General features: G+C 44.9%; 3 protein-coding genes across 4 annotated transcripts in view; 1 reads left to right on the forward strand and 2 right to left on the reverse strand.

Annotated features, from left to right (window-relative positions):
* WWC2 (WW and C2 domain containing 2) overlaps positions 1 to 22,569 on the forward strand; it is a 262,307-nt gene extending 239,738 nt beyond the window's left edge. For both annotated transcript variants that reach the window (XM_008250200.4, XM_070068324.1), the window contains exons 22-23: positions 13,564 to 13,691; positions 17,752 to 22,569. In XM_008250200.4, the coding sequence (XP_008248422.2) occupies positions 13,564 to 13,691; positions 17,752 to 17,818 (195 nt within the window). In that variant the 3' untranslated portion in view covers positions 17,819 to 22,569. The remainder of the gene's footprint in view (positions 1 to 13,563; positions 13,692 to 17,751) is intronic.
* Positions 18,690 to 22,018, reverse strand: CLDN22 (claudin 22). The gene has a single exon (XM_017338356.3). The coding sequence runs from the start codon at positions 22,016 to 22,018 to the stop codon at positions 21,356 to 21,358; it is 663 nt and encodes a 220-aa protein (XP_017193845.1). The 3' UTR covers positions 18,690 to 21,355.
* A 30-nt stretch (positions 22,570 to 22,599) lies between the features above and the next one.
* CLDN24 (claudin 24) lies at positions 22,600 to 24,220 on the reverse strand. Its single transcript, XM_017338352.3, has one exon. It carries the CDS (start codon positions 24,218 to 24,220, stop codon positions 23,558 to 23,560), a length of 663 nt encoding a protein of 220 aa, XP_017193841.1. The 3' UTR covers positions 22,600 to 23,557.
* Between the last annotated feature and the right edge of the window lie 372 nt (positions 24,221 to 24,592).

Raw genomic sequence — 24,592 nt, forward strand, 5'->3', positions numbered from 1 at the left:
CTGCCAGATGTCATAAAAAATACAGCTCCCAGTAAAGCAATGAGTCGAAACCTGCAGCAGGTCCTGCCTCTGCCTCCCTCGTCAGGGAACACGCTCGGTCTCAGGGTCACACTCCATAACCTTCCTCCTTTGTGGTTAAAAGTCTGTTTTGTAGCTCAGAATACAAGCTGAATCTTAGTTACTGTCCTCATGCATTGTACAACCCCCTTAGGATGCAGAGCAAGAAGCTTAGGGCCATAAATTAAGGCTGAGTTGTGTTCCTTCTGCTGGGCTGCTGCTTTCATGGTTTTTTTTTGTTTGTTTGTTTGTTTTTGTTTTTTTTTTTTTAGATTTATTATATTTATTCAAAAGGCAGAGTGACAGAGAAGTGGAGACCTGCTGGTTCATTCCCCAAGTGGCCAGAGCTACCATCCAGGTCTCCCACGTAGGTACAGGGGCCCTGGGACTTGGGCCATCTTCTACTGCCTTCCCAGGCACATTAGCAGGGAGCTAGATCAGAAGCAGAACAGCCAGGACTGGTACCTGCACTCAGATAGGGATGCTGGTGTCACAGGTGGCGGCTTAACCCAGTGCACCACGACGCCAGCCCCTCTGTCAGGCTTCTTACACCATGCTAAGTAAATCACTTGGCCTTTCTGCGGGTCACACTCCCATCACGTGACCTGAGAGTTCATCAGAGCCTTGTGGAGACCAGGGCCTAAGAAGTGGCTCCCAGTCTCCCTGAACCAGGGGTCTGGGGTGAGGGGAGGGTGCCAAGAGCAGCCGGGGCTTCATGCCGCTGACTGAGCAGAAGTTTCTGCTTGACGAAACACCAGAGTTCTGTGCTACCAGACTTTTTAAAACCTTAAAATAATGCAGAGGTTAGCACTTTTAGAGTTTAGAATCCACTAAAAATACTATGTCAAACATACTAACACACCTCATTCAGCAAAATAAGTCTCACTGATTACCGTGCCGTTCAGCCTTGAGATTTACCTGCCTGCCAGGTTGGTTACTACTGATTATTCATGTCTGAAAAAATCTGTCTTACATTTTGTCATTGTGCTTTTGGGGAAAGATACAGAAATATGTTCTTACTCAGCAGGGAAGGGAATAATGTCTTCATGAGCTCAATGGTCAGTCTTACCAAGTTTCAAAGTAATTTTTGCAGTCACCACAAAAACTTGATAGTGTAGGCCACTGCTCAGCTGCTTTGGGAACCTTCACAACAGTGAGCACTGCGGGTGAGGTACAGGCCCACCTCCTATTCACAGGGAAGGCAACAGAATCCTGGGAGCCTGCTGGGTCTCTTATCTGATAAAATATATTTCTGGTAAGTCAGATTTTCTTACTGGCATAGAAGCCAGTGCTCATGTTCTTTTTCTGCCTTTTCCTTATCTGTCTGTTCAGGTCAGTCAGCAGGTAGTTGTTTTAATATTGACTTACTCTTATGCTACCTTACCAAGGATTTGAATAGCAGCGATATTTTAATGCAGTTGCTAATTTAGCAATGTAATATGCCACCGCATGGTAGAAGTCAATTCTATGTGTATAAATCAGTACTTCCTTGTCTGAAACCTAATGAAAAACTATTCATTTACTAAAGATGAGAGTCAACTAAAATATGAGAGTAACTAAAAATATCCCACTTATCCCCTTTGAACTTGAATTACATAAATTCAGAAATTCTGCATGACAGCTAACCTATCCCATTGATTACAAAATAATCAAGAGACTTGTTACTTAAAACATAGGCTGCTTTGTCAATAAAATCTTCCTAAAGAGGAAAGAGAGCAACAGTTTGTTTTTTTTTTTTAAATCTGGAAAAGAGTCTTTTGAAATAAATAAAGACAGAACTTACTGCAGTAGATTATTAGCAAAGTACTAGGGAATGTCCCCCTCTGTGATGTTTCACTTTCCATAAATGGTGTGAATACACCTGAGTTTTATAAGTACTTGCGAAATAAACAATTTTTGTAAAGTCTCATATTTCCTAGAAGTGCCACAGCATTTTTATGTGCAAATTTTAAGTGAGTTTAGTGTACTTTTGCTTTGAGAATATTTTTAAATGAAAAAAAAAAACTAAGTTAAAGCAACACATGCTTATTGTAATTAATCAGAATAATACAGAACTATATAAATCAAAAACTAGAAGTCACCCTTGGGTGACTGTAGACATTTGGTATGTGTCCCTCCAGCTGTTTTTCTTACCTTGTATGTGTGTGCTTGTATGTGTTATTTGGAAGTTACTGAAAAATAGGGTCATATATAAGGCCATATGGTTCTGTCAGTTAACAGGCCAACAATGATCTGAAAATATTAAGCAGAAAATTCTAGAAATAACCAAGTCTTTAAGTTTTAAATAACTCACATTGAAATAATAGCTCTACTTTATTATTAGTTATTAACAATAATTTCTTACTATGCCTAATTAATAACTAATAAATGGTCAATTCTCCAAGACATAATAGTGCTTAATATGTGTGTGACGGGCCGGCGCCGCGGCTCACTAGGCTAATCCTCTGCCTGCGGCGCCGGCACCCCGGGTTCTAGTCCCGGTTGTGGCGCTGGATTCTGTCCCGTTTGCTCCTCTTCCTGTCCAGCTCTCTGCTGTGGCCCAGGAGTGCAGTGGAGGATGGCCCAAGTGCTTGGGCCCTGCACCGGCATAGGAGACCAGGAGAAGCACCTGGCTCCTGGATTTGGATCAGTGCCGTGCGCCGGTCGTGGCACACTGGCTGCAGCGGCCATTGTGGGGTGAACCAACAGAAAAAAAGGAAGACCTTTCTCTCTCTCTTTCTCTCTCTCTCTCTCTCCCCCACTGTCCACTCTGCCTGTCCAAAAAAAAAAAAAATGTGTGTGACAAACAGCACCAAAATACATGAGGCAAAAACTGAAAATAGTAAGGAAGAGTAGATTAATCTGTTATAGTGGGAATTTTCAGTATACCTCAATCAGAAGTGGACAGATCCAGCTGACAGAAAATCAGTAGACACAGTTAAATTCAACAGCACCATAGGTCAATTGGATATAAATGGCATCTATGGACTGTTTTATCCAATAACAGCAGGTTACACATTCTTCTCAAGATCATTTGGAAAACTCACCAAGACAGACCACATTCTGGGTCCTGAAACACACATTAACAACTTTAACAGAATATAGAAATCCTACAGTGTCTCCTTTCAGGCCACAATAATATTAAAATAGAAATCGATAACAAAAATATAGCTGGAAAATTCTAAAAATCCTTGGAGGATAAGCAACACGCTTATTCTGGATCAAAGAGGAAATCTCAGGAGAGGGGCCAGGATTGTGATGCAGTGGGTTAAGCCATTAATGCCTGAGATGCCAGCATCGCATATGAGCTCCAGTTCCAAGTCCTGGCTGCACTGCTTCTGATCCAGCTCCCTGCTGATGCAAATGCCTGGGCCCCCTGCCACTCAACATAGGAGGCCTGGATGGAATTCCAGGCTCCTGGTTTCAGCCTGGCCCAGCACCAGCTGTTGTGGCCCTTTGGGGAGTCAACCAGCAAGTAGAAGGTCTCCATCTCGCTCTCTCTTTCTGTAATTCTGCCTTTCAAATAAATAAGTCAATCTCTAAAACAGTGAATTCTCAGGAGAAATTATAAGATATTTGAGACTACATGAAAATGCAGCTTACAAAAATTTGTGGGATACAGTGAAAGCAATGCTTAGAGGAAATGTAGTATTAGAAAAGAAGAAAGATTTTAAGTCATTAATCTAAGCTTCCCCCTTAGCAAACTAGAAAAAGAACAAACTAAATCCAGAGTAAGCATAAAAAAATAAAAATAAAAAGGGCAGAAATTAATGAGATTGAAAGCAGGAAAACAACTAAACCAAAAGTGAGTACTTTCAAAAGACAAAAATAATAAATAATAAACTCTAGGCATGCTAAGAAAGGGATAAGATACAAATTAAATTAATAATATCAGAAATGAAAGGGGAGACATCACTACTGATCCCACAGACATTAAAAGGATAATAAAAGAATAGTATGAATAACTCTTCCCACAAATTTGAAGTAGACAATGTGTAAGATCAGGTTTTTTAATTCCACATAGGAGTAAGGAAGGTCTTACAGTGTTTGTCTTTCTGGATCTGGCATTTTTCACTTTACAAAAAGATGTTTAGGTCCATACATGTTGTCAAAATTAACAAAATTTCATTTATTTTTGTCTTCTTATACTCCATTGTGGATATGTACCACATTTTCTTTATCCATTCCTTCACTGATTGGCATTTAGGTTGATTTCATAGCCTGGCTATTATAAATAGTACTACAATAAACACTGAAGTGTAAGTGTCTCTTCAGGATAACTGATTAATTTTCTATAGGTACACATCCGGTAGCAGGATTACATGGTAGCTCTATTTTTAATTTTTAAAGAAATGCCCATGCTATTTTCTGTAATGGCTGTACTAGTTTACATTTCTACCAACATGTGTAAAGAGTTTAGCTTTCTCCACATTCTTGCCAGCATTTCTTACTTTTTATTTATTTGATAATAGCCTTTCTAAGTGGGATAGGTGATATCTAGTTGTAGTTTTGATTTGCATTTCCCTCATGGTTAATAATGTTGAACATTTTTTTCATATATTTGCTGCCCATTTGCATATCCTCTTTTGAGAACTGTTTACTCAGACCTTTATCGCATTTCAATATTGGATTGTTTGGGCTTTTTCTCTTGAGTTGTGTAACTTATAAATTGTAGATATTACAACTGTAATAATTGTCAGCTGTAGAGTTTGCAGATATTTTTTCCCACTCAGTAGGCTGTCTCTCAACTCTGTCAATTATTTTCTTTGCTATACAGGAACGTTTAGCTTGATGTCTCATTTGTCAGTTTTTGGTCTTGTTGCCTGTGCTTTTAGGGTCATGTCCAAAAAAATCTATGCCCTGGCCAATATCCTGAAGTACTTCCATTATTTTTTTTTCTAGTAGTTTCATGGTTTCAAGACTTACATTCAAGTCTTGAATCCATTTTATGGTTTGATTCTTGTGTGAGATGAGAGATGAAAGTTGAGCGTAGAACAGTGGTTACATGGGCTGCAGAGAGTAAGGGAAGTGGGAGGGAAGAGTTTGGTCAACAGATACACATGCTACAATCAAATAAGTGGAGGTGTTGTGGTATTTTATTACATAATAGGGCAAATATGTATATATATATATATGTTATGTGTTATATAATGTATATGTTATATGTGTTTATGCATAATGTATGTTATATATATATAATGTAATGCAGATATCAAAATAGCCAGAAGAGAGGATTTTTAATTACCATAAAGAAATGATAGAAGTTTAAAGTGATGGTTTTGCTAATTAACATGATTTGATCATTATACAATGCATGAGTAAAATATCACCACTATACTCTGTAAATGTTTCAGTTTTTAAAAAATTACTGGAGCAAACATTTAACCTAGGGTTTAGATGCCAGACAAGGAGCCTGTGTCCCACACTGGAGTGCCTTGGATTGTGTTCCAGCTCCTGATTCAGCTTCCTCCTAATGCAGACCTGGGAGGTAGCTGGCAATGGCTCAAGTAGTTGTGTTCCTGCCACTCACATGGGAGACCTGGTATGCATTCCCCAATCCTAGTTTTGGCCTGGCTCAGCCCCAGCTGTTCTGAGCCATTTGGTGAATACACAATGATAGGAGGAGCTATCCTTCTCTCAAAAAGATAAACATAAAAAAATTACGAAATTGACAAAATTAAAGTTTAGTACAATAACTCTCCCAAAGAACAAATTCTATAAAGACAAGAAAAAAATGACTGCTGTAGAAGTCAGATTATGATTAACACTAAGGAGAAAGAAGGCAGCATGTGAACAGCCTCAGGACTATAATCAATTTCTTGACCAGAGTAATGGTTTTGTGGGTGTTCGTTTTCTAATAATACATTAGGCTGATCATCTGGGAGGGGGTTACATTTTTTGGCATGTGTATTTAATTTTCCAATGCAAGAAAAAGGGAAGGAAGACAGGAAAGAGATTATTTGAATAGCCTGTATCTACTAAAGCTATTGAATCAATAATTGATAACCTTCCAGGTGCCTGCATTGTGACACAGCAGGTGCCAGTTTGAGTCCCAGCTGTTCTGCTTCTGATCCATGTCCTTGATGATCTACCTGGGAAGCAGTAGAGGACAACTCAAGAACTTAGCTCCTGCCACCCAAATGAGAGATCCAGATGGAGTTCCTGGCTCCTGGCTTCAGCCTTGCCCAGCCCCAGTGTTGTAGACATTTGAGAAGTGAACCAGCAAATGAACAATTCTCTCTCTCTCTCTGTCTCTGTCTCTGTCTCTGTCTCTCTCTGTCTCATTCGGCCTTTCAAATAAATAAATAAATCTTTAAAAGAAGTAATCCAAATAGAAAGCAACAGGCGTTAGAATCACTGGTGAATCTATGAAACTTTTGAGGGAAAAACTATTTAGGTTCTCTCTAATCTTCTCTATTGGAGGATATAAGTAGAGGGAAAATTCCCTAACTTACTCTATGAGGCTAACATTACCCTACTACCAAACCTAGACAAGGATATTACCAGCAAAACCACAGACTAATACCCATCATGAGCCTAGAAGCAAAAATTTTCAACAAAATATTAACAGTCTAGTCCAACAATGTATAAAGCGAATTATACACAATGACCAAGGGGGCTTTATCCCAGTGATGCAAAGCTGGTTCAGCATTTGAACCAATTAATGCAGTTCATCCCATGAATGAGCTAAAAAACAAAAATCATATGATCATATCAGTAGGAACAAAGAAAAGAAAATATGACAAAATTCAATCTTTTCATGATTAAAAACTCAGCAAGCTAAGATTAGAGAGGAACTGAACACCTACAAAGCTCCACTGCTAACGCTGTGCTAGAAGCTTTCCTCCAAGAACACAAGAAAGCAAGCAGGTTCCCCTCTCGGTTCTCCTTTTCTGTAATGTTAGGAGTCCTAGCTCATGCAGTCGCAAAAGAAACATAAGGTATCCAGTTTGGGAGGGAAGCTAAGATTGTCTTTGTTTGCAAATGACATGAAATTTGTGAAGAAAATCTAAAAGGATTAACTAAGTAAAAAAATTCTTGAAACTAATGAGCAGTTATAGCCAAGTTGTAGGGTATATGGTTAATATAAAAAAAAGTCAATTGTTACCAGTAATGCACAGCTGGAATTTGAAATTAAAAACAATGCCATTTATTTTAGCACCAAAAAAAAAAAAAAAAAACCACCTGAATTACCTAACAAATCTAACAAAGTATATAGCAAAGCTATAGAGGAAAACTATAACACTGATAGAAGCAATAAAAAAAAATAAATGGGAGAAATACTCATGTTCTTGTATAGTAGGGTGAGGATTTTTTTCTCCAGGAGGTATTTGGATATTTATAATATCATTTGTAGATGATTCAAAATTTCCAACTTGAAAATTAGGCTGCTGTAGATTTATTGAGTTTTGAGTCTTGCCATGGTTGCCTCAGCAGGGCCAGACCAAATGATTTCTCAGACCATGTATGGCATGCAGGCTGGACATTCCCCACTCCTGATATATAGGAGGACTCAGTATGTTAAGATGTCAGTTCACACATTAGTCTATAGATTTAACACAATGCTCATCAAAATTGCTGCACGTTACTTTGTGGATATAGTCAAACTGACTCTGAAGTTTATATGGAATGGCAAAAGATCCAGAATAGCCAAAACACTGTTGAAGGTGAGGGACAAAGTTGGAGGACGGATAACTACCCAACTTCAAGACTTAGTATAAAAGTCTAGGGGCTGGCACTGTGGCATAGCAGGTAAAGCCTCCACCTGTAGTGCCAGCATCCCATATGGGTGCGGTTCGAGTCCTGGCTGCTCCACTTCCAGTCCAGCTCTCTGCTATGGCCTGGGAAAGCAGTGAAAGATGGCCCAAGTCCTTGGCCCCCTGCACCCACATGGAAGACCGGAAGAAGCTCCTAGCTCCTGGCCTCAGATCGACGCAGCTCTAGCCATTGCGGCCCTCTGAGGAATGAACCAGTAGATGGAAAACCTCCCCCCCTCCCCGCTTTAGCTTCTCTGCAACTCTGCCTTTTTTTTTTTTTTTTTTTTGACAGATAGAGTTAGACAGTGAGACAGAGAGAAAGGTCTTCCTTCCATTGGTTCTCCCCCCAAAATGGCCGCTACAGCCGAAGCTACGCCGATCTGAAGCCAGGAGCCAGGTGCTTCTTCCTGGTCTCCCACATGGGTGCAGGGGCCCAAGCATTTGGGCCATCCTCCACTGCCTTCCCGGGCCACAGCAGAGAGCTGGACTGGAAGAGGAGCAACCGGGACTAGAACCCGGCACCCATATGGGATGCCGGTGCCACAGGCAGAGGTGCAGCGGGTTAGGCTGCAGGCCTCTGTAACTCTGCCTTTTAAATAAATCTTTTAAAAAATAAAAGTATGGTAATCCAGACAGTGTGGTGTTGGTGAAAGAACAGACAACTAGATTGAGAGAACAGCATGGAGAACGCAGCAAGAAATAGACATAAGTGTATTCAGCTGCCCTTTGACAGAGGAGCAAAGACAATACAGTCAAAAAAGAGTCTTGGATCACAGACCTAAATGAAAAACATAAACTATAAAACTCCTAGAATTTAACATAAGCAGGAAATCTAGATGATGTTGGATATGGTCATGACTTTTTTTTTTTTTTTTAAGATTTTTACATTTTATTTTAAAGTCAGAATTACAGAGAAAGGGAGAGACATCTTTGATCTGCTGGTTCACTCCTCAGATGGCCTCAATGGCCAGGACCAGGCCAGGCTGAAGCCAGGAGCCTCTTCCGGGTTTCCAACACAGGTGCATGGGCCCAAGGATTTGAGCCATCTTCTGCTTTCCCAGCTGCTTTAGCAGGGAGCTGAATCGTAAGTAGAGCAGGGGACTTCAACTTGGGCATGGCAGCCTAACCCGCTGCACCACAGTGCTGGCCCCGTGATCATGGCTTTTAAGATACAGCACCAGGGACCGGCACTGTGGCACAGCTGGCTAAAGCCACAGCCTGTAGTGCCACCAACTCATATGGACACTGGTTCAAGTCCTGGCTCCTCCACTTCCAATCCAGCTTCCTGCCAGTGTGCCTGAGAAAGCAACATAGGATGGCTGAAGTCCTTGGGCCCCTGCACTCATGTGGGAGACCTGCAGGATGCTCTTGGCACCTGATTTCGGCCTGGTCCATCCTGGGTCGTTTGCAGCCATTTGGGGAGAGAACCAGCGGATGGAAAAACCTTTTATCTATCTATCTATCTATCTCTGTCTCTCTCTGTAACTCTGCTTTTCAAATAAATAAATCTTTAAAAAAAGATACAACACCAAAGGCATGATCTATGAAAGAAATAACCAATAAACTGAACTTCATTAAAATGTAAAACGTACACTCTATGAAACACACCATGAAGAGCAACACAAGTCACAAACTGTGAAAAATATTTACATAAAAAATCTGATAAAGCATTCCCATCAAAAATTACAAAGAGCTCCTAAAAATCAGCAATGTGAAACAAACAACCAATTGAAAAATTGGCCTGAACAAGCACCTCACTAAAGAACATATGCAGATGGAAATTAAGCATATGAAAAGATGCTTGATGTCATATATCATTGAGGAATCAGATACCACTCCATATCTATTGGAATGGCCAAAATCCAGAACACTGACAACACCAAATGCTGACAAAGATGTGGAGCAACAGGAATCTCATTCATTGCAAAATGCTTGCAAGCCACTTTTACATAGAAATGCAGATGGTACAGCCACCATGGAAAACAACATGGCAGTGTCCTACAAAGCAACACATACTCACATGATCTTACTGTTGTGCTTTTCATGTAACCACATGAGTTGAAAAGTTATGTCCATTTGGATGTTTATAGCACCTTTATTCATAATTGTCAAAACTTGGAAGCAATCAGGATATCCTTTAGTAGGTGAATGGATAAAAAAAAAAGTCTTGTTTATACAGACAATGAAATGTTCTTCAGCACTAGAGAGAAATGAGCCATCAGGCCAGTGGTTAAGAAACAGCCTGAGATGCCTGTATTCCACATTGGAATGTCTGGTTTTCAGTCCAGACTTCACTTCCAATTCCAGCTTCCTGGTAATGTGCACCCTGGGAGATAGCAGATGAGGGCTGGAGTACTTGGGTCTCTGCCACCCAACTGGGAGACCCAGACCCAGTCCCTGGCCCCTGGCCTTGGCTTGGCCCAGCAGCGCATTTCAGGAGTGAACCAGCAGATGGAAGATCTGTCTCTGACTTTATCTCTCCTGCTATCTGTCTGTCTGTCTGTCTGTCTGTCTATCTCTGCCTTTCAAGTAAATTTTTTAAAGTTTTAAAAGACATGAAGGAAACATAGTGCATACTAAGTGAAAAGAAGGCAGTCTGAGAGTCCTGCATGCTGTGTGACTCCAGCTGTGACATCGTGAGAAGGGCAGGACTCCGGATGCAGCACAGCCGTGATTGCCGGGGGCCACGGGGGAGCGAGACTTGCAGGACACTGAGGCTATTCTGCATGGGTCTGTAATGGTGACACACGTCCTTAGACATTTATTCAAACCCATGGGGCATACAGGGCCATGAGCAGAGCCCAACGTGAGCTGTGGACTTGGGTGACGGTGGTTAATCCAGGTCCCTCGACGGTAACAAATGTTGACAGTGAGAGTTGTACCTGTTTGGGGTTTGGGGCAGAGTATTCTGGAGCTCTCACTTCCTGCTCCATTTTGCTGTGACCCTAAAACTATGCTAAAAAAAAAAAAAAGTCTGTTAGTGTTATGGTGAGAAAGAAAGAAATATAAGATAGTCAACTTATAATAATCATTAAAAAAGAAAAAATAGTCTAAACAGTTTCTAGCCTTCGCTGTTTTTCTCTCACGACTAGAACCCTACCTCCTATTACAGTGCCTTGCATGTAGTGGAGGTAGTAGCAGTCATAGCTAAATGCTGGAACAGGAGATGTAGTGATGGATTAGGCACTGCTCTACGTGTTAGCTCACTTACACTTCACAGCGACCCTTGGAAGGAAACGCTCAGTCTCACTTTACAGATGAAGAAACTGAGCAACAGGAAGCAAGTTGCGCAAATCCGCGTAACTGGAAAGTGGCAGAAGCGGACCATGCACCCAGCAGTCTGGCCCCAGCGCTTTGCTCTGCACCACTGATCCATACCAGTTTTCCTCGTAAACTGAGTGAGTGAGTGAGTGAGTGAGTGCGTAAATGAATGCAATCAGAAAAGGGCTCTTGTGGGTTCTCGCCTCCAAGGTGACAGAGAAGGAGCTGCAGCCGTATGCACCCTGTTTCCTGCACAAACTGCTCGATGCATGCCCAAGGACAATGTCAATAAGTTCATTCAAAGCACAGCAGAGGCCGCAGCCATCACAGACATTCCCGAAGCCAGGGTCTTGGACGCCGACGTGCTTTCCAGGCTGGAAGTGAGGCCGCCTTGCTGTGTGAGCTCTGCCATTCACAACAAGGTGACCAGAGTCAATCTTGTGAAGCCCAGAAAGGCCAAGCACCACCACCCCGGGTTCCATCTGCTGGCGCTGCCTGATGGCCTCCACCAAAGCCCACATAAGGAGCTAAAGGCAAACTCTCCTCTGGAAAAATAAAGTGGAAACCAAGGCTTTTCTGAAAAAGGAACACTTCGTGTAACATTATGAGTCCATTTTTATTTTTAAAATGTGTGTACACTGCCCAAACGTTTGACAGTAACAATTTATAAACTGGTAAAGCTGCCCAGTGGACTTGGAGACAGTGGTGGGAAAAACAAGTTATAGCTGGGGCCGGCTCTGTGGTGTAGTGGATCAAGCCATCCCCTACAGTGTCAGCATCCCATATGGGCACCTGTTCGAGTCCCCAGCTGCTCCACTTCCCATCCAGCTCTCTGCTATGGCCAGGGAAAGCAGTAGAAGATGGTCCAAGTGTTTGGGCCCCTGCACCGGCGTGGGAGACCCAGAAGAAGCTCCTGGCTTCAGATCGGCTCAGCTTCGGCCATTGTTGCCATTTGGGGAGTGAACCAGTGGATGAAAGACCTCTCTCTCACTCGCTTGCTCACTCTCTACCTCTCTCTAAGCTGCCTTTCAAATAAATAAATAAATATTTTTTGAAAATAGAACGAGTTAGATCTACTTGGGGTTGCACCTGTGATTCCCACACATGTGTTGAGCAAAAGAAGACAGACCCTAAAGAGCACAAACTGTGGGGCCTGTGCTGTGACATAGTGGGTAAAGCCACCACCTGCAGTGCCAGCATCCCGTATGGGTGCCAGTTCAAGTCTGGGCTGCTCCACTTCCGATCCAGCTCTCTGCTATGGCCTCGGAAAGCAGTGGAAGAAGTCCTAAAGTCCTTAGGCCCCACCTGGAGGAAGCTCTTGGCTCCTGGCTTTGGATCAGCACAGCTCCGGCCACTGCGGCCAGTTGGGGAGTGAACCAGCGGATAGAAGAACCCCTCTGTTTCTCTCTGCCTCTCCTTCTCTGTGTAACTCTGACTTTCAAATAAATAAATAAATCTTAAAAAAAAAAATGAGCACTTACTGCACTGCTCCATTTACACAGAGGACAAGTTGCGCAAAGGCTCCCTGTGCTGTCAGAAGCAAGAGCGCCAGCGGCCCTCGGGGATGGCGCCAGGTGCACCAAGAGAAGCTTCTCAGAACCAGAGGTGTTTCCTCTCTCTCTTCATTGTGACATGGGTTTGTTCCTTTTCTCTGCTCTCTGAATTACACATGCATACATGCAGTATTTTGGTTGGGAAGTTCTGTTTCAGTAAAAAGCCTTTTACATAGCTAAGATAGAAAACTTGGTTGAAAAGATGAAGAGGTTTGAAAGTTTATGTGCTGGCCAGCGCCGCGGCTCACTAGGCTAATCCTCCGCCTAGCGGCGCCGGCACACCGGGTTCTAGTCCCGGTCGGGGCGCCGGATTCTGTCCCGGTTGCCCCTCTTCCAGGCCAGCTCTCTGCTGTAGCCAGGGAGTGCAGTGGAGGATGGCCCAAGTGCTTGAGTCCTGTACCCCCATGGGAGACCAGGAGAAGCACCTGGCTCCTGCCATCGGATCAGCGCGGTGCGCCGGCTGCAGTGCGCCGGCCGCGGCGGCCATTGGAGGGTGAACCAACGGCAAAGGAAGACCTTTCTCTCTCTCTCTCTCTCTCTCACTGTCCACTCTGCCTCTCAAAAATTAAAAAAAAAAAAAAAAAGAAAAGAAAGTGTATGTGCCAAAATGTGAAGAGTAGGTATTTCTTGGGAACCGTGCTATAAGCAGTTTTCAGTTTCTTAGGTTTTCCAGGTGGTTTTAAAAAAAAGAAGTCATCCATTGTCTCTGTAATAAGATTTTTTAAATGTGATTCAGATAAATTCACCACTAAATCAGTACCTGATGCGCTTCTGCATGAACTGAGTTGGGCTCATGGGTGTTGTCCCCTAAGCGAGGGGAGGGCCACCCCACCCCACTGCCCACCTAGCTTGCCCTCCTCACTGGTCTGTACTGCTCCAAGCCTTGCAGCCTGGCTCGTGGGACTTCTCACTGTTTTTGTGTGTTTTTTTTTTCTGTTTTGATTATCCTTTGCCAGGCTGAACAATCGAAAGAAGAGCAGCAGCAGGGTTTGAATGCAGAGAAACTGGCAAGGCAAGTCTCCAAGGAAGTGTGTCGGCTTCGTGGGCGGAGCCAGAAGGTGCCTCAGCAGGTGCAGTCCTTCAGGTAAAATGGGCCCACCACAGGACAGCTCTCCGGCTTGTCCTCCTGTGGTCTGGTTACGCAGGAGTACACCCCAGTGCAGTGAAGTCGCCCTGAGGACATGCGCCCCACGTCCCCCATTCCCTAACTTGAATACACGAGTTGATATTTGCTCCTTCCTGGCAGAGCTGAAGCCCTGATTAAAGCCCAGGAACACGGGTGTCCCCAGCTCTTAGCAGCCCTTCACACATGTCAGTGAGAGTTGGTGACTCGGGTGTCCAGGAGCTGCAGACAAGTTACAGGTCTGTTTGCTCATTTTACAGACAGCCCTTGGGCGCCAATGGAAGCCACGTGCTGGGCTAAGTCCCATGATGCACAGAGAATCTAGGCTGCCTGCTCTTCTAGAGGGGCCGTAGTATGCAGGGGCCAGGCAGGTAAGCCGAGCCCCGCAGCGCCGTGTGGAAGAGCTAAGTGGAGGTACAAGGGGGGCCGTGAGAGCGTGCAGGAGCCCTCTCGGTCTGTGCGGGCTAGGGCTTCTGGCCGCAGGGGCCAGTGGCAGAGTATAGAGGCAGTGGCACTTTATAGAGGTTTTACGAGGGCACTGGGGCAGGAGGAGCGGCATGGACAGAGGCACAGAGCCTGAGAGGTCAATGCGGAGTTCTCTGTGTGTGTCGGAGCTGCCGGCCCACGAGCCTGCCAGGTGGAGTTGGGCTCAGACTCCAGCAGGCTTCAGCAGCACCACTGAAGGTTGCCCACTGTGGTTTTAGCAGTAAATGATGGGATGGGATTTTGTGGGGGGCAGATTTACGAGGTATTGTGGAAAGGAAACCAGTGAGAAACTGGGGAGACGAGGCCAGTTTGTGGGGGTTGAGTGGAAGGAGAGCAGTAGGTCCAGTGGAGTGCTGCTCGGTGGGGCCAGCCCGCAACCCTGAGAACAGGGAGAAGAGCAGGTCTGGGAGCGGATCAAGTTCTGCTCTTCGTGTGTCCGGGCAACAGCGCCACAGGGTAGCCCAGGGAGTAGACACGTGGAACTGAAATCTAAAGCCAGGATTAGGGTCAGGACAGGAGAGAAAAACTGGGTTTTCCTCCTCGATGTGCCGGTTCCAACGATGAGAATGGGCCAGGTACCCCAGGGAATGTGAAAAGGGGACCAGGAAAGGGGGCCTGATGGGTATTAAACATTGAGGGTGGCCGGCGCCGCGGCTCACTAGGCTAATCCTCCGCCTAGCGGCGCCGGCACACCGGGTTCTAGTCCCGGTCGGGGCGCCGGATTCTGTCCCGGTTGCCCCTCTTCCAGGCCAACTCTCTGCTGTGGCCAGGGAGTGCAGTGGAGGATGGCCCAGGTGCTTGGGCCCTGCACCCCATGGGAGACCAGGAAAAGCACCTGGCTCCTGGCTCCTGCCATCGGATCGGCGCGGTGTGCTGGCCGCAGCGCGCCGGCCGCGGCGGCCATTGGAGGGTGAACCAACGGCAAAGGAAGACCTTTCTCTCTCTGTCTCTCTCTCTCACTATCCACTCTGCCTGTCAAAAAAAAAAAAAAAAAAAAACCATTGAGGGATGTGAAGGCTTGGCGAGGGGGTGGGGAAGGGAGAAGTGGGTGTGGCTACAGAGCCAGGGGTGGAGCCTCTTCAAGAGAAGAGAGGAGAACTGGGAAATGTAACGTGATCTGCAGCTTCTTGGTGACCATCTCAGGGACACTTTCAGTCGAGTGAAATAGAAAAGAGTTTGATTCTTTGAGTTTTTTGTTTGCTTTAGTTTAGGTCTGGGTTTTATACCGAGGAGTCTAGGAAGTTTGTAGATATGCATGGAAGAAATGAAGAGCAGGGAGAAGGGTGGGACTGGGAGTCCGCCCGCTGGGCAGGGTACTTGTGAGGAGGCGGGCAGCAGGGAAGGGCCGGAGGAGGAAGCAGGGGTGACTGCAGCAGGCAGCAGCGTGAGTGCAGAGTGGAGGGCCGGGAAGTGCTGTCACGGGCTTACAAGCCTTCCCTTTTCTTTCCTTGCTCTTTGAGAGGCAGAGACAGACAGAGCTCCTCCCACCAGCTCTTTCACTCCCCAGATGCCTGCAGCAACTGGGGCTGGGCCTGGACTAGAACCAGAAGCTGGCAAAGCAGCCCATGTCTCCCATGTTACTTGAGCTGTCACGGCTGCCTCCCAGGATCTGCATTAGCAGGAAGCTGCCGTCAGGAGCCAGAACCAGGAATCAAACTCAGACACTCTGATGGGAGACACAGGTGTCTTAACTGCCAGGCTACATAGTCCCTCCCTGCTCTTAACTTTTTATGGGACATTTTTAAAGTCAAGAGTTAGATTTTCCACATTTGTAACTTTCAGCTGGTACTGCTACTGCTTGTACTGATGAGAGGAGTCCTTCCATGTCCTCAGTGCCGTTGGTCAATTTGAGAGCATGCAGCATCCTCTAGCATGGAAAATCATACCACTCCCTGTTTCTGCTAAAACCCGAAACAAAGAATTCATAAACATCCTGGGCTTCCCTTAAGATACAAACCTGTTTATGTCACCAAGCAAGTGATGAGAATGGTGAGATAAAGCAGACTGTCCTGGAAGCACGGGCGTGCACACAAGGCATGGCCTGGTCACTGATCCCTGACCTCAGTGGTGAGGCACTGGGCAGTGCTGGAGTTGGAAGCCCGGAGTTCTGTGGCTTTCTTATTTTTCAAGAGAAGTTACATATCAAGAGTTTCAGAGGGCCAGGGCTGTGGCATAGTGGGCTAAGCTTCTGCCTGGCATCCCATATAGATGCTGGTTCTAGTCCCGGCTGCTCCTCCTCCAATCCAGTTCTCTGCTGTGGCCTGGGAAAGCAGAAGATGGCTCAAGTGCTTGGGCCCCTGCACTCACATAGGAGACTCGGAAGAAGCTCCTGGCTCCTGGCTTCAGATCATCCCAGCTCCAGCTGTCGTGGGCATTTGGGGAGTAAACCAGTGGATGGAATACCTTTCCTCTCTGTAATTTAAAAAAAGAATGTTGGGGCCGCTGCTTTGGCACAGTGGGTTAAAGCCCCAGCCTGCAGCACTGGCATCTCATATGGGCACCGGTTCTAGTCCTGCTGCTCCTCTTCTGACCCAGCTCTCTGCTATGGCCTGGGAAAGCAGTAGAAGATGGCCCAAGTGCTTGGGTCCCTGTACCCACATGGGAGACCTAGAAGAAGCTCCTGGCTCCTGGCTTTGGATCAGCTCAGCTCTGGCAGTTGCAGTTGTTTGGGGAGTGAACCAGCAGATGAAAGACCTCTCTCTGGCTCTACCTCTCTCTGTAACTCTGTCTTTCAAATAAATAAAATAATCTTAAAAAAAAAAAAAAAAAAAAAAAAAGTTGTTCTTGGCTCCTGGCTTCAGATCAGCTCAGCTCCAGCCATTGCAGCCATTTGGGGAGGGAACCAACGGATGGAAGACCTTTCTCTCTGTCTTTCCCTCTCTGTAACTCTTTCAAATAAATAAAATAAATCTTAAAAAAAAAAAAAAAGGAATTGCCCTGGGGGCCAGCATTATGGCTTAGGGGGTTAAGCCTCTGCCAGCAACGCTGGCATCCCATATGGGAGACCCAGCTGCTCCACTTAGATCCAGTCCCTGCTAAAGGCCTGAGAAAGCAGCAGAAGATGGCTTAAGTGCTTGGGCCCCTGCTACCCATGAGAGACCTGGAAGAAGCTCCTGGATCCTGGCTTTGGCCTGGTCCAGCCCTGGCCGTTGTGCCCATTTGGGGAGTGAACCAGCAGATAGAGTATTTTCTGTAATTCTGCCTTCCAAATAAATAGAATAACTCCTTTTTAAAAATTTTTTTAAAAGAAAGAAACCCTCATCCCTAGATCAAACCTGCAATGATTTAAAAGTTGTCTTGTACTGGAAGTCCCGGGGCCAGGTTGGTGCCTCGGCCCCTGTGGCATCACCCTGAGCCACAACTGCCGTCCCCCATCGGCCGCGGCCATCCTGATTTTCAGTGGAGGTCGGCCCCGGGGAGAGGAGCCCCCTCCAGGCTCGCAGAGCACTGCGGCCGTTCTCGGGGACTCTAGTGATGGTCACCAAGTGTCATAAACACCATCTTGAAGCCAGTGCACTTCTGCCCGCCAATGCAGGGAGAAGATGGCCTACTTCACCAGAGCGAAGATCAGCATCCCGTCCCTGCCGGCCGACGACGTGTGACGCCAGCGCTCAGACCATCTGCCTCCACCTGCTCGGTGAAAGATGGAACGTTTGTCTTCTTTCTTCCTTTTTTTTTTTGGGGGGGGGGGGGGCTGTGTGTGACGTAATTGTCAATTCTTGATGGACTTTCATTTCACGTCATATTTTCAACATGTTAATTTGTAAAATACTTTGAATATAATATTTTGAAAAGAAAAAAAAAAGACTCAGCTAACAAAAATGGGATAATGTGGCCCACAAATGAGCTTGTGTGTGTACTGCCAGTGGGCTTTATCTTGTCAAAGTGGAACGGAGGCAGGACCTGGCGTGTTTCCCCCTCCGCTGACTGCTGAGAAACCACTTGGGTCAGCGGCTTTTCCTAGAGCAGTGTTTGCTTTTCCCGGTTGTCCCCGGAGTCGCCATCGGGTCGGCAGCGGCGCCACGGGCGTTCTTGGAGAGCAGCTCCGGGAGTCCAGTGTGACTTCCTGCCGCCCGGGTGGCAACACTTTGTCTCCTGGAAACAAGTTCCTTTTTGTCTAAAGAAGACGTAAACCGTGTGAGAATATCACTGAGAGGCGCGGCACCCCTGGCCCGCAGGAAGAGCCTGTGACGCTGGCGCTGAGGGCGGGAGGAGCGCGGGAAACCTCGCTTCCTCTGGAGCGGCGCCGCCCCGCGCAGCCCGCATCTGCGGATCCTCGCGAGCCTTCCCGTGTGGGCCCCTGGCTGGCCCCAGGGCGTCCCAGAGACAGCACGGGCCTACGGAAGGCTGTCTTGGTGGAGTCAGAGTTGCCAAAAAGAAGGAAGGGAGATCAGGGGACGGATTTCAGAGTCCCAGCCCCTCCCCTCCGTGCGGGCATCTGCGGTTCATGGTAGACAGGGAGGGGGGCCAAGGGGAGAGCGTTGATGTGGGGCTGAATTGTTTGCAAGAAGGAAAAAATTACTCTAAATGAACAAATTCAGAAATATAATAATGTGCCCTCCTAATAGAATTTTAGCTTACCCAGCCCAGGCACTACTTAAAAAAAAAAAAAAAAAAAAAAGTCCTCGATGTAGCCCTGCCAGCTTAAAGGCTTCTAAAATATATGTTATTTAAACAACTTAAACTACCCTTGTTATTCTGTCTGTTATATTAGAAGAAGCACATTTTAGACAACTATCTTACATTGCAAACTAAACCAGTAATTTTTAACAATTCCAAATCATCGTAAAGGAACAGGCCCTTTAAATAAGAAAGTGTTAAAAAGTCCCGTTTGTAAGTTAGAATCCTCACTAGCAAAAATTTTTACTGTCTTTAAATTTACTGTACATATTTTAGAAAGCTCATTTTAGCAGAATCAAGGATCAAATTAAGCAGTTTCTGAGCCTAGAACTTTATTTTTTTCTAAAATCCCACCACTTATAGGAATATACAAATTTCTTGTTAGATAGAACTGGACATGACGTTGCTTTGAACAGAAACCAGCCTAGTGAAGCGACTGAGCACCGGCCTTCAAGGCTGCCCAGCTTGCTCTGTTAGATGCCTAAGAAGATCCAGTTAAAGAATGCCATTCGTCCTTGTTGAGGTCAAATGTGAGAGACAGAAGTTTATTTAATGTAAAGTTAATGAAGGTCAGCTGATTTCAGCTTCTTAGTTTGACCGTGAAAATGTTTATAGAGTTATGTGTAGTTGTACCGTACGATTTTATTTTCTTCATTTATTTATTTACGGTATTATTTATGTTCTGTTTAATATATAGTTTGGTTCTGGCCATTTTAAATGTTCGACATAGAAGAGGCTATATTGGAATATTTACAGCTTTATAAGTCTCCATCAGATTAGCTGTTAACTTTTTGTAACACAAAAAGTTTCAGATAAGTATTAAAAAAATAAAATCTGTCTCGGGCTGGTAGTTAACAGTTGTGACCAAGATGCTTTTGGTTTTATTTTACAGAATTTGCTCATTTCTAACATGAGAAACAAACTTACTTTAATATAACTTTTTCCACACTTTAAAATCAGCAATAGTGTTATGTATTTATAGGCAGCTTTTAATAATACTGTCATATTTGTACTAACCCAAATGATTCACAGTGACAAAACATTTTACTAACATGATCACAAAACCATATGGACAAATACGAATTTTAATATTATAAATGCTATTTTTAAAAGGTAGGACTTATTCTGCACAGGGTAAAAAGAATGTAATATTTAGTCCTCAATTTTGAATTATCAGTATGTAATTACAGTTTTGTATATCAGAATCTTAAGTGTTACAGGTACAAAAAAGAATATGGCTAGCCAAATGAACAAAGATTAGCTGAATCTCTGTAGGATGCAAATCAAATAAACTTAAAATCTTTGGGGTTTTTGCTATTGCTTTATTATATTGTATTAAATATCAAAGCTCAGGACTGAACTAAATACTTAATCAGGTTAAATTCTGAATATGTTTCTGTTTAAATTTGTCTTGTTTATAAAAGTATGCAAATACATCATGTAGATTAACTTTGGTTTCTGCACTTTCCATGTGTTTGTGGGTGGAAAAAAAATCAGTGGTTTTTCTGTTTCTTAACAAAGATACATCTGCATAATACTTTATTTTGCTGTTGTTTATTGTTCACTTAATTTCCCTAATTGGCACAAGCATCAGAGTTTACTTAAACCATGGACCAAGCACATATAAAATCTTTCATGAACTTCCCCAGCCCAGCAGTTTGCTGCGAATAGTTCCCGTTTAGACTATGAAATACGTCTGTTCTGCAAATCAGACAAAGGGCTCTGGAACGTGCGCTCAGTCGGGGGACTGCTGAGCTGGCAGCACTCCCAGGAAGCCCTGTGCCCATGCACACCCACCGGTCCCAACCGCGGCTCAGAGCCAGGGGCCGGTGGCAGTGTTGGCCATCAGGCACAGAGCAGGGAGGAGGGGTTAGATTCTAAGTGAATCTTCCAAAATGCAAGGTTGCCCTCCTGTGCTTGAAGGCGTGAATGAGTGGGGCTGGCTTTTGGAAAGCCTCCATAGAGGCACTGAGGAAAGGAAATGGTGTCTCCCACGTCTCTCACTTCCAAAGTTTTTAAAGAACCAGCAGGCTTTTTGTTTTTTTATGTACAATCAGATATCATGCATTTTAAATATGCGATGAGACCTTAGCTTATGTCTAATAGGTTATTTCAAACACCTGAAAGAAACCAGTGGTTAGCAGTGGCATTTCCAATTGCCAAAATAATTCCCCTCCATATAAATAATACCTTCAAAGATACATACGCATTTGATACAATGTTTTATTTACCAGCTCTGTGCAGTCACTGTGCCTGTTTTAAAACTGAGAAAACTCACTCACAGTAAGGATTGTGATTGTATTAAGTCTTGATTGGTTTCCGTCTTTGAGAAGAAGGTAAAAGTGCTTTACCAGTCGTAGAAAGAAATTCTAGTTTAAGAAGGTAAATCCCCAGGGGGAGGGGGGCTTGCATTTTGGAAAAGCAGGAGCATAGTGAATGGTGGCTGTGGAGCAGGAAGTCCTACCAAATCCAGAGCTGAGCCATCTCCTGAAGCCTGGAGAGCGCTGATGCCTTCTGGCTTAGACTTTCAGGTTGGAGTTTTTCATGGGCAGTTGTTGACGAAGAGCTTGCAAGTCTGCCACCGCGTAGTGGCCGGCAGCGAGCGGAGCCCGGGCGGAGCAGGCTGCACAGTGAAGCAGACACCCTCCCACGAGGAGGGAGAAGCCAGCACCCCAGCCCAGGAACAGGGCCTCCCCAAACTCCCACCGGGGCACAATCTCCGGAAGGGTCTCGTCCCAGAACTCCTGGACCGTCACGTGGGCCACCCACGAGACCGGCACCAGGGCTGTGATGCCTGACGTCCAGGACAGGATTCCCCCCAGGACGAGCAGGCGCTTCTTGAGCTCTTGCTGGCTCTCTCCGATTCTCAAGCAGTCCAGGCCAGACCCCGAGACCAGCAGGCCCAGGAACCCCAGCCCGTTGCACAGAAACATGAAAATCCTGGCGATCCGGAGTTCAGCAGGCAAAGCCAGGAAAGAGTCGAAGCCCTTGCACTGCGTGCCCACTTCCTCCTGGACGACACAAGTCTGCCAGAGTCCCAGGGTCCAGTGTTCCATCTCATTTAAGTCCAGGTTGAGGTTCTTCCAGAGTGGCAGGTAGTTCGTAAGACAGGATAAAATCCATCCCAGTAAAGATAGTGAAATTCCAGCAAACTGTGCTGCAGTTCTAAATACTAAAGCCATTATGAAGCCCTGTGGGCTTTAGCAAAGCTAACTCCTGCCGTTCAGTTGCTGTGAAAAGAAGTGTGACACCTGTGTTATCACTTGCCGAGTCAGAAATATTTTTTCGTTGTGTATTTAGGAGGATTCCTGCCAGAGTTGCTATTGTTTGGTTCCATGTTGAATAGGTTTCCGAAGAAAGAAGAGAGGGAAATAATGCAAACCAGTAATGCCAAGGTGTGGCCGAGACCGTGTTCATGTCCTGTGGGCTTGGTTTTGTAGGAAGCAGTTTGTCACTGAAATAAAACTCTTCATTGTTAAGGTATAAATGGCTCTCATGTTGTCCTCAGCCTTTCTAACAAGTCAAAGAATTAAGTCTGAATGCACAGGTGTTTAATTGATGGTTTTCATTTAACTCCTGCTTTCTGTCTTGCTAATTGCACCTGTCAGATGTTCATCTGTTGTAGTTCTCAAATTTCAATGTGTGTGTTACGATGATACTGGATGTTATCATTTTTTAAAAATAGATTCAAGAAAAGTATTTCTTAACCAAATAAATCAGTCTTACCATAAAATCTCTTGAGATCTTGAATTGGGCCTTTTTTTTTTTTTTTTTTTTTTGAAAAGCTCTTCGGCTACCTACACCACATAGCTTATGAAACAACAGTGAACCAAATATTGGGTCTGTGTATCTACATGCCTTTCTGTCAGATTCATGGACAAGTGCGTAAAAACACTTTTTTTTTTCTCCATTGTGTAAATATGAGTCTTAATCTGTGGACAGATTGAGCAATAGGACTTTGTAGGTCAGAATCAGCGTCTCTGTTCACCACTGAAATAGTTATCCCCAAGTCTGTAATTTTTCATTGAACAAAGGACAGGCAAACCAACTGATAATACCTGGGTATCCAGAAAAATCAGTGGAATTGTTTTTCTTTTTTAAATATGAAGCTTTTTGGGAAAGAAATGAGAGAGGATAATGGCCAGTGTTTTAAATCTGAGAATATCACAAAACACCTCAAACCTTCAGCTACATAAAAATCCTCATAAAATTAAACAGAGTACCTAGGAATTTCCTAAAACACAAACCAAAGGAGACCAAGTCATCGCTGGGGAAACAGCACTTTAGCATTGGTTTTGCATGTGGTTTCACTTATGCAGAAACTTCAAAGGATTTCAGATGGCTGGTTTTTCTTCCTTTAGGAAACAGAAACTAGTTACCATTTCCACTTGCCAACAAAAGCAACCAAACGGAAAAGGCTTTCTGATACAAAAAAGAACAGGTTAAAGCTTAAGAGTCACGTTCATAGACACCCACCACCACGGATTGATTTAATAACCAGGTCAGTGAAACATTTCTTCACTCATACCTATGGAATGCTTACCATAATGGTTCTCTTTTAGATACAAGAGGTCCCTAATTATTCTCCAGAGTGGGGAGGAAGGAGTCTAATAGAAATAGTTATTGAGTGGGAAAATGTGAGCTGCGCAGATTCACGTAACCAAAGACCTCCTCGTGTCTTTGGGGTTGATGGGATATATCGCTCTGGTCTTGTCCACGGCTTACACTTTGGGATCTGCAGTTCCGTCTTCCAGATGTGGACACTGAGTCTGCATATCTGCCACCGCGTAGTGGCCGGCAGCGAGCGGAGCCCGGGCGGAGCAGGCTGCACAGTGAAGCAGACACCCTCCCACGAGGAGGGAGAAGCCAGCACCCCAGCCCAGGAACAGGGCCTCCCCAAACTCCCACCGGGGCACAATCTCCGGAAGGGTCTCGTCCCAGAACTCCTGGACCGTCACGTGGGCCACCCACGAGACCGGCACCAGGGCTGTGATGCCTGACGTCCAGGACAGGATTCCCCCCAGGACGAGCAGGCGCTTCTTGAGCTCTTGCTGGCTCTCTCCGATTCTCAAGCAGTCCAGGCCAGACCCCGAGACCAGCAGGCCCAGGAACCCCAGCCCGTTGCACAGAAACATGAAAATCCTGGCGATCCGGAGTTCAGCAGGCAAAGCCAGGAAAGAGTCGAAGCCCTTGCACTGCGTGCCCACTTCCTCCTGGACGACACAAGTCTGCCAGAGTCCCAGGGTCCAGTGTTCCATCTCATTTAAGTCCAGGTTGAGGTTCTTCCAGAGTGGCAAGTAAGTTGTCATAATGGACAAAACCCATCCCAGGAAAGATAATAAAAGTCCAAGAGATTGCATTGCTGTTTTGAAGTCAAAAGCCATTGCAACAACTCTGACTTTGCCACTCCTATAGGATCTGCCGTCTTTGCGGTTGACAGTAAGTAGTGTGACGATCTTGGTTCTATGCTGCCTGGAATATAAGCTTTGGCCATTAACTCTCTGGGCACCCCTGAAATGTGTTTTTGTTCTTCTTGAATATAATGTTTCATGTAAAGGACGAGGGACTCTGTTAAAACTATGAGTTAGGCTTTCCGATAAGGATTTGATCTGTTACCTTCCAATTTGCTTGGTAAAATTATATCCCCAATGCTGGAAGATTCTAAGTCTGAGGATGAACAAAGAAGGCTCTATGACCCCTCACCCTAAAATACAACAGAAATCTTTGTGCTTCAATATGGATTAATTAGATTTTAA

This window comes from Oryctolagus cuniculus, chromosome 2 (genome assembly GCF_964237555.1).
Source record: "Oryctolagus cuniculus chromosome 2, mOryCun1.1, whole genome shotgun sequence".
Lineage (NCBI taxonomy): Eukaryota > Metazoa > Chordata > Mammalia > Lagomorpha > Leporidae > Oryctolagus > Oryctolagus cuniculus.

What these genes read in the sequence shown, in the direction of transcription:
- CLDN24 (XM_017338352.3), bottom strand. Translation starts at nt 24,220, where the DNA reads ATGGCTTTTGACTTCAAAACAGCAATGCAATCTCTTGGACTTTTATTA.
- CLDN22 (XM_017338356.3), bottom strand. Translation starts at nt 22,018, where the DNA reads ATGGCTTTAGTATTTAGAACTGCAGCACAGTTTGCTGGAATTTCACTA.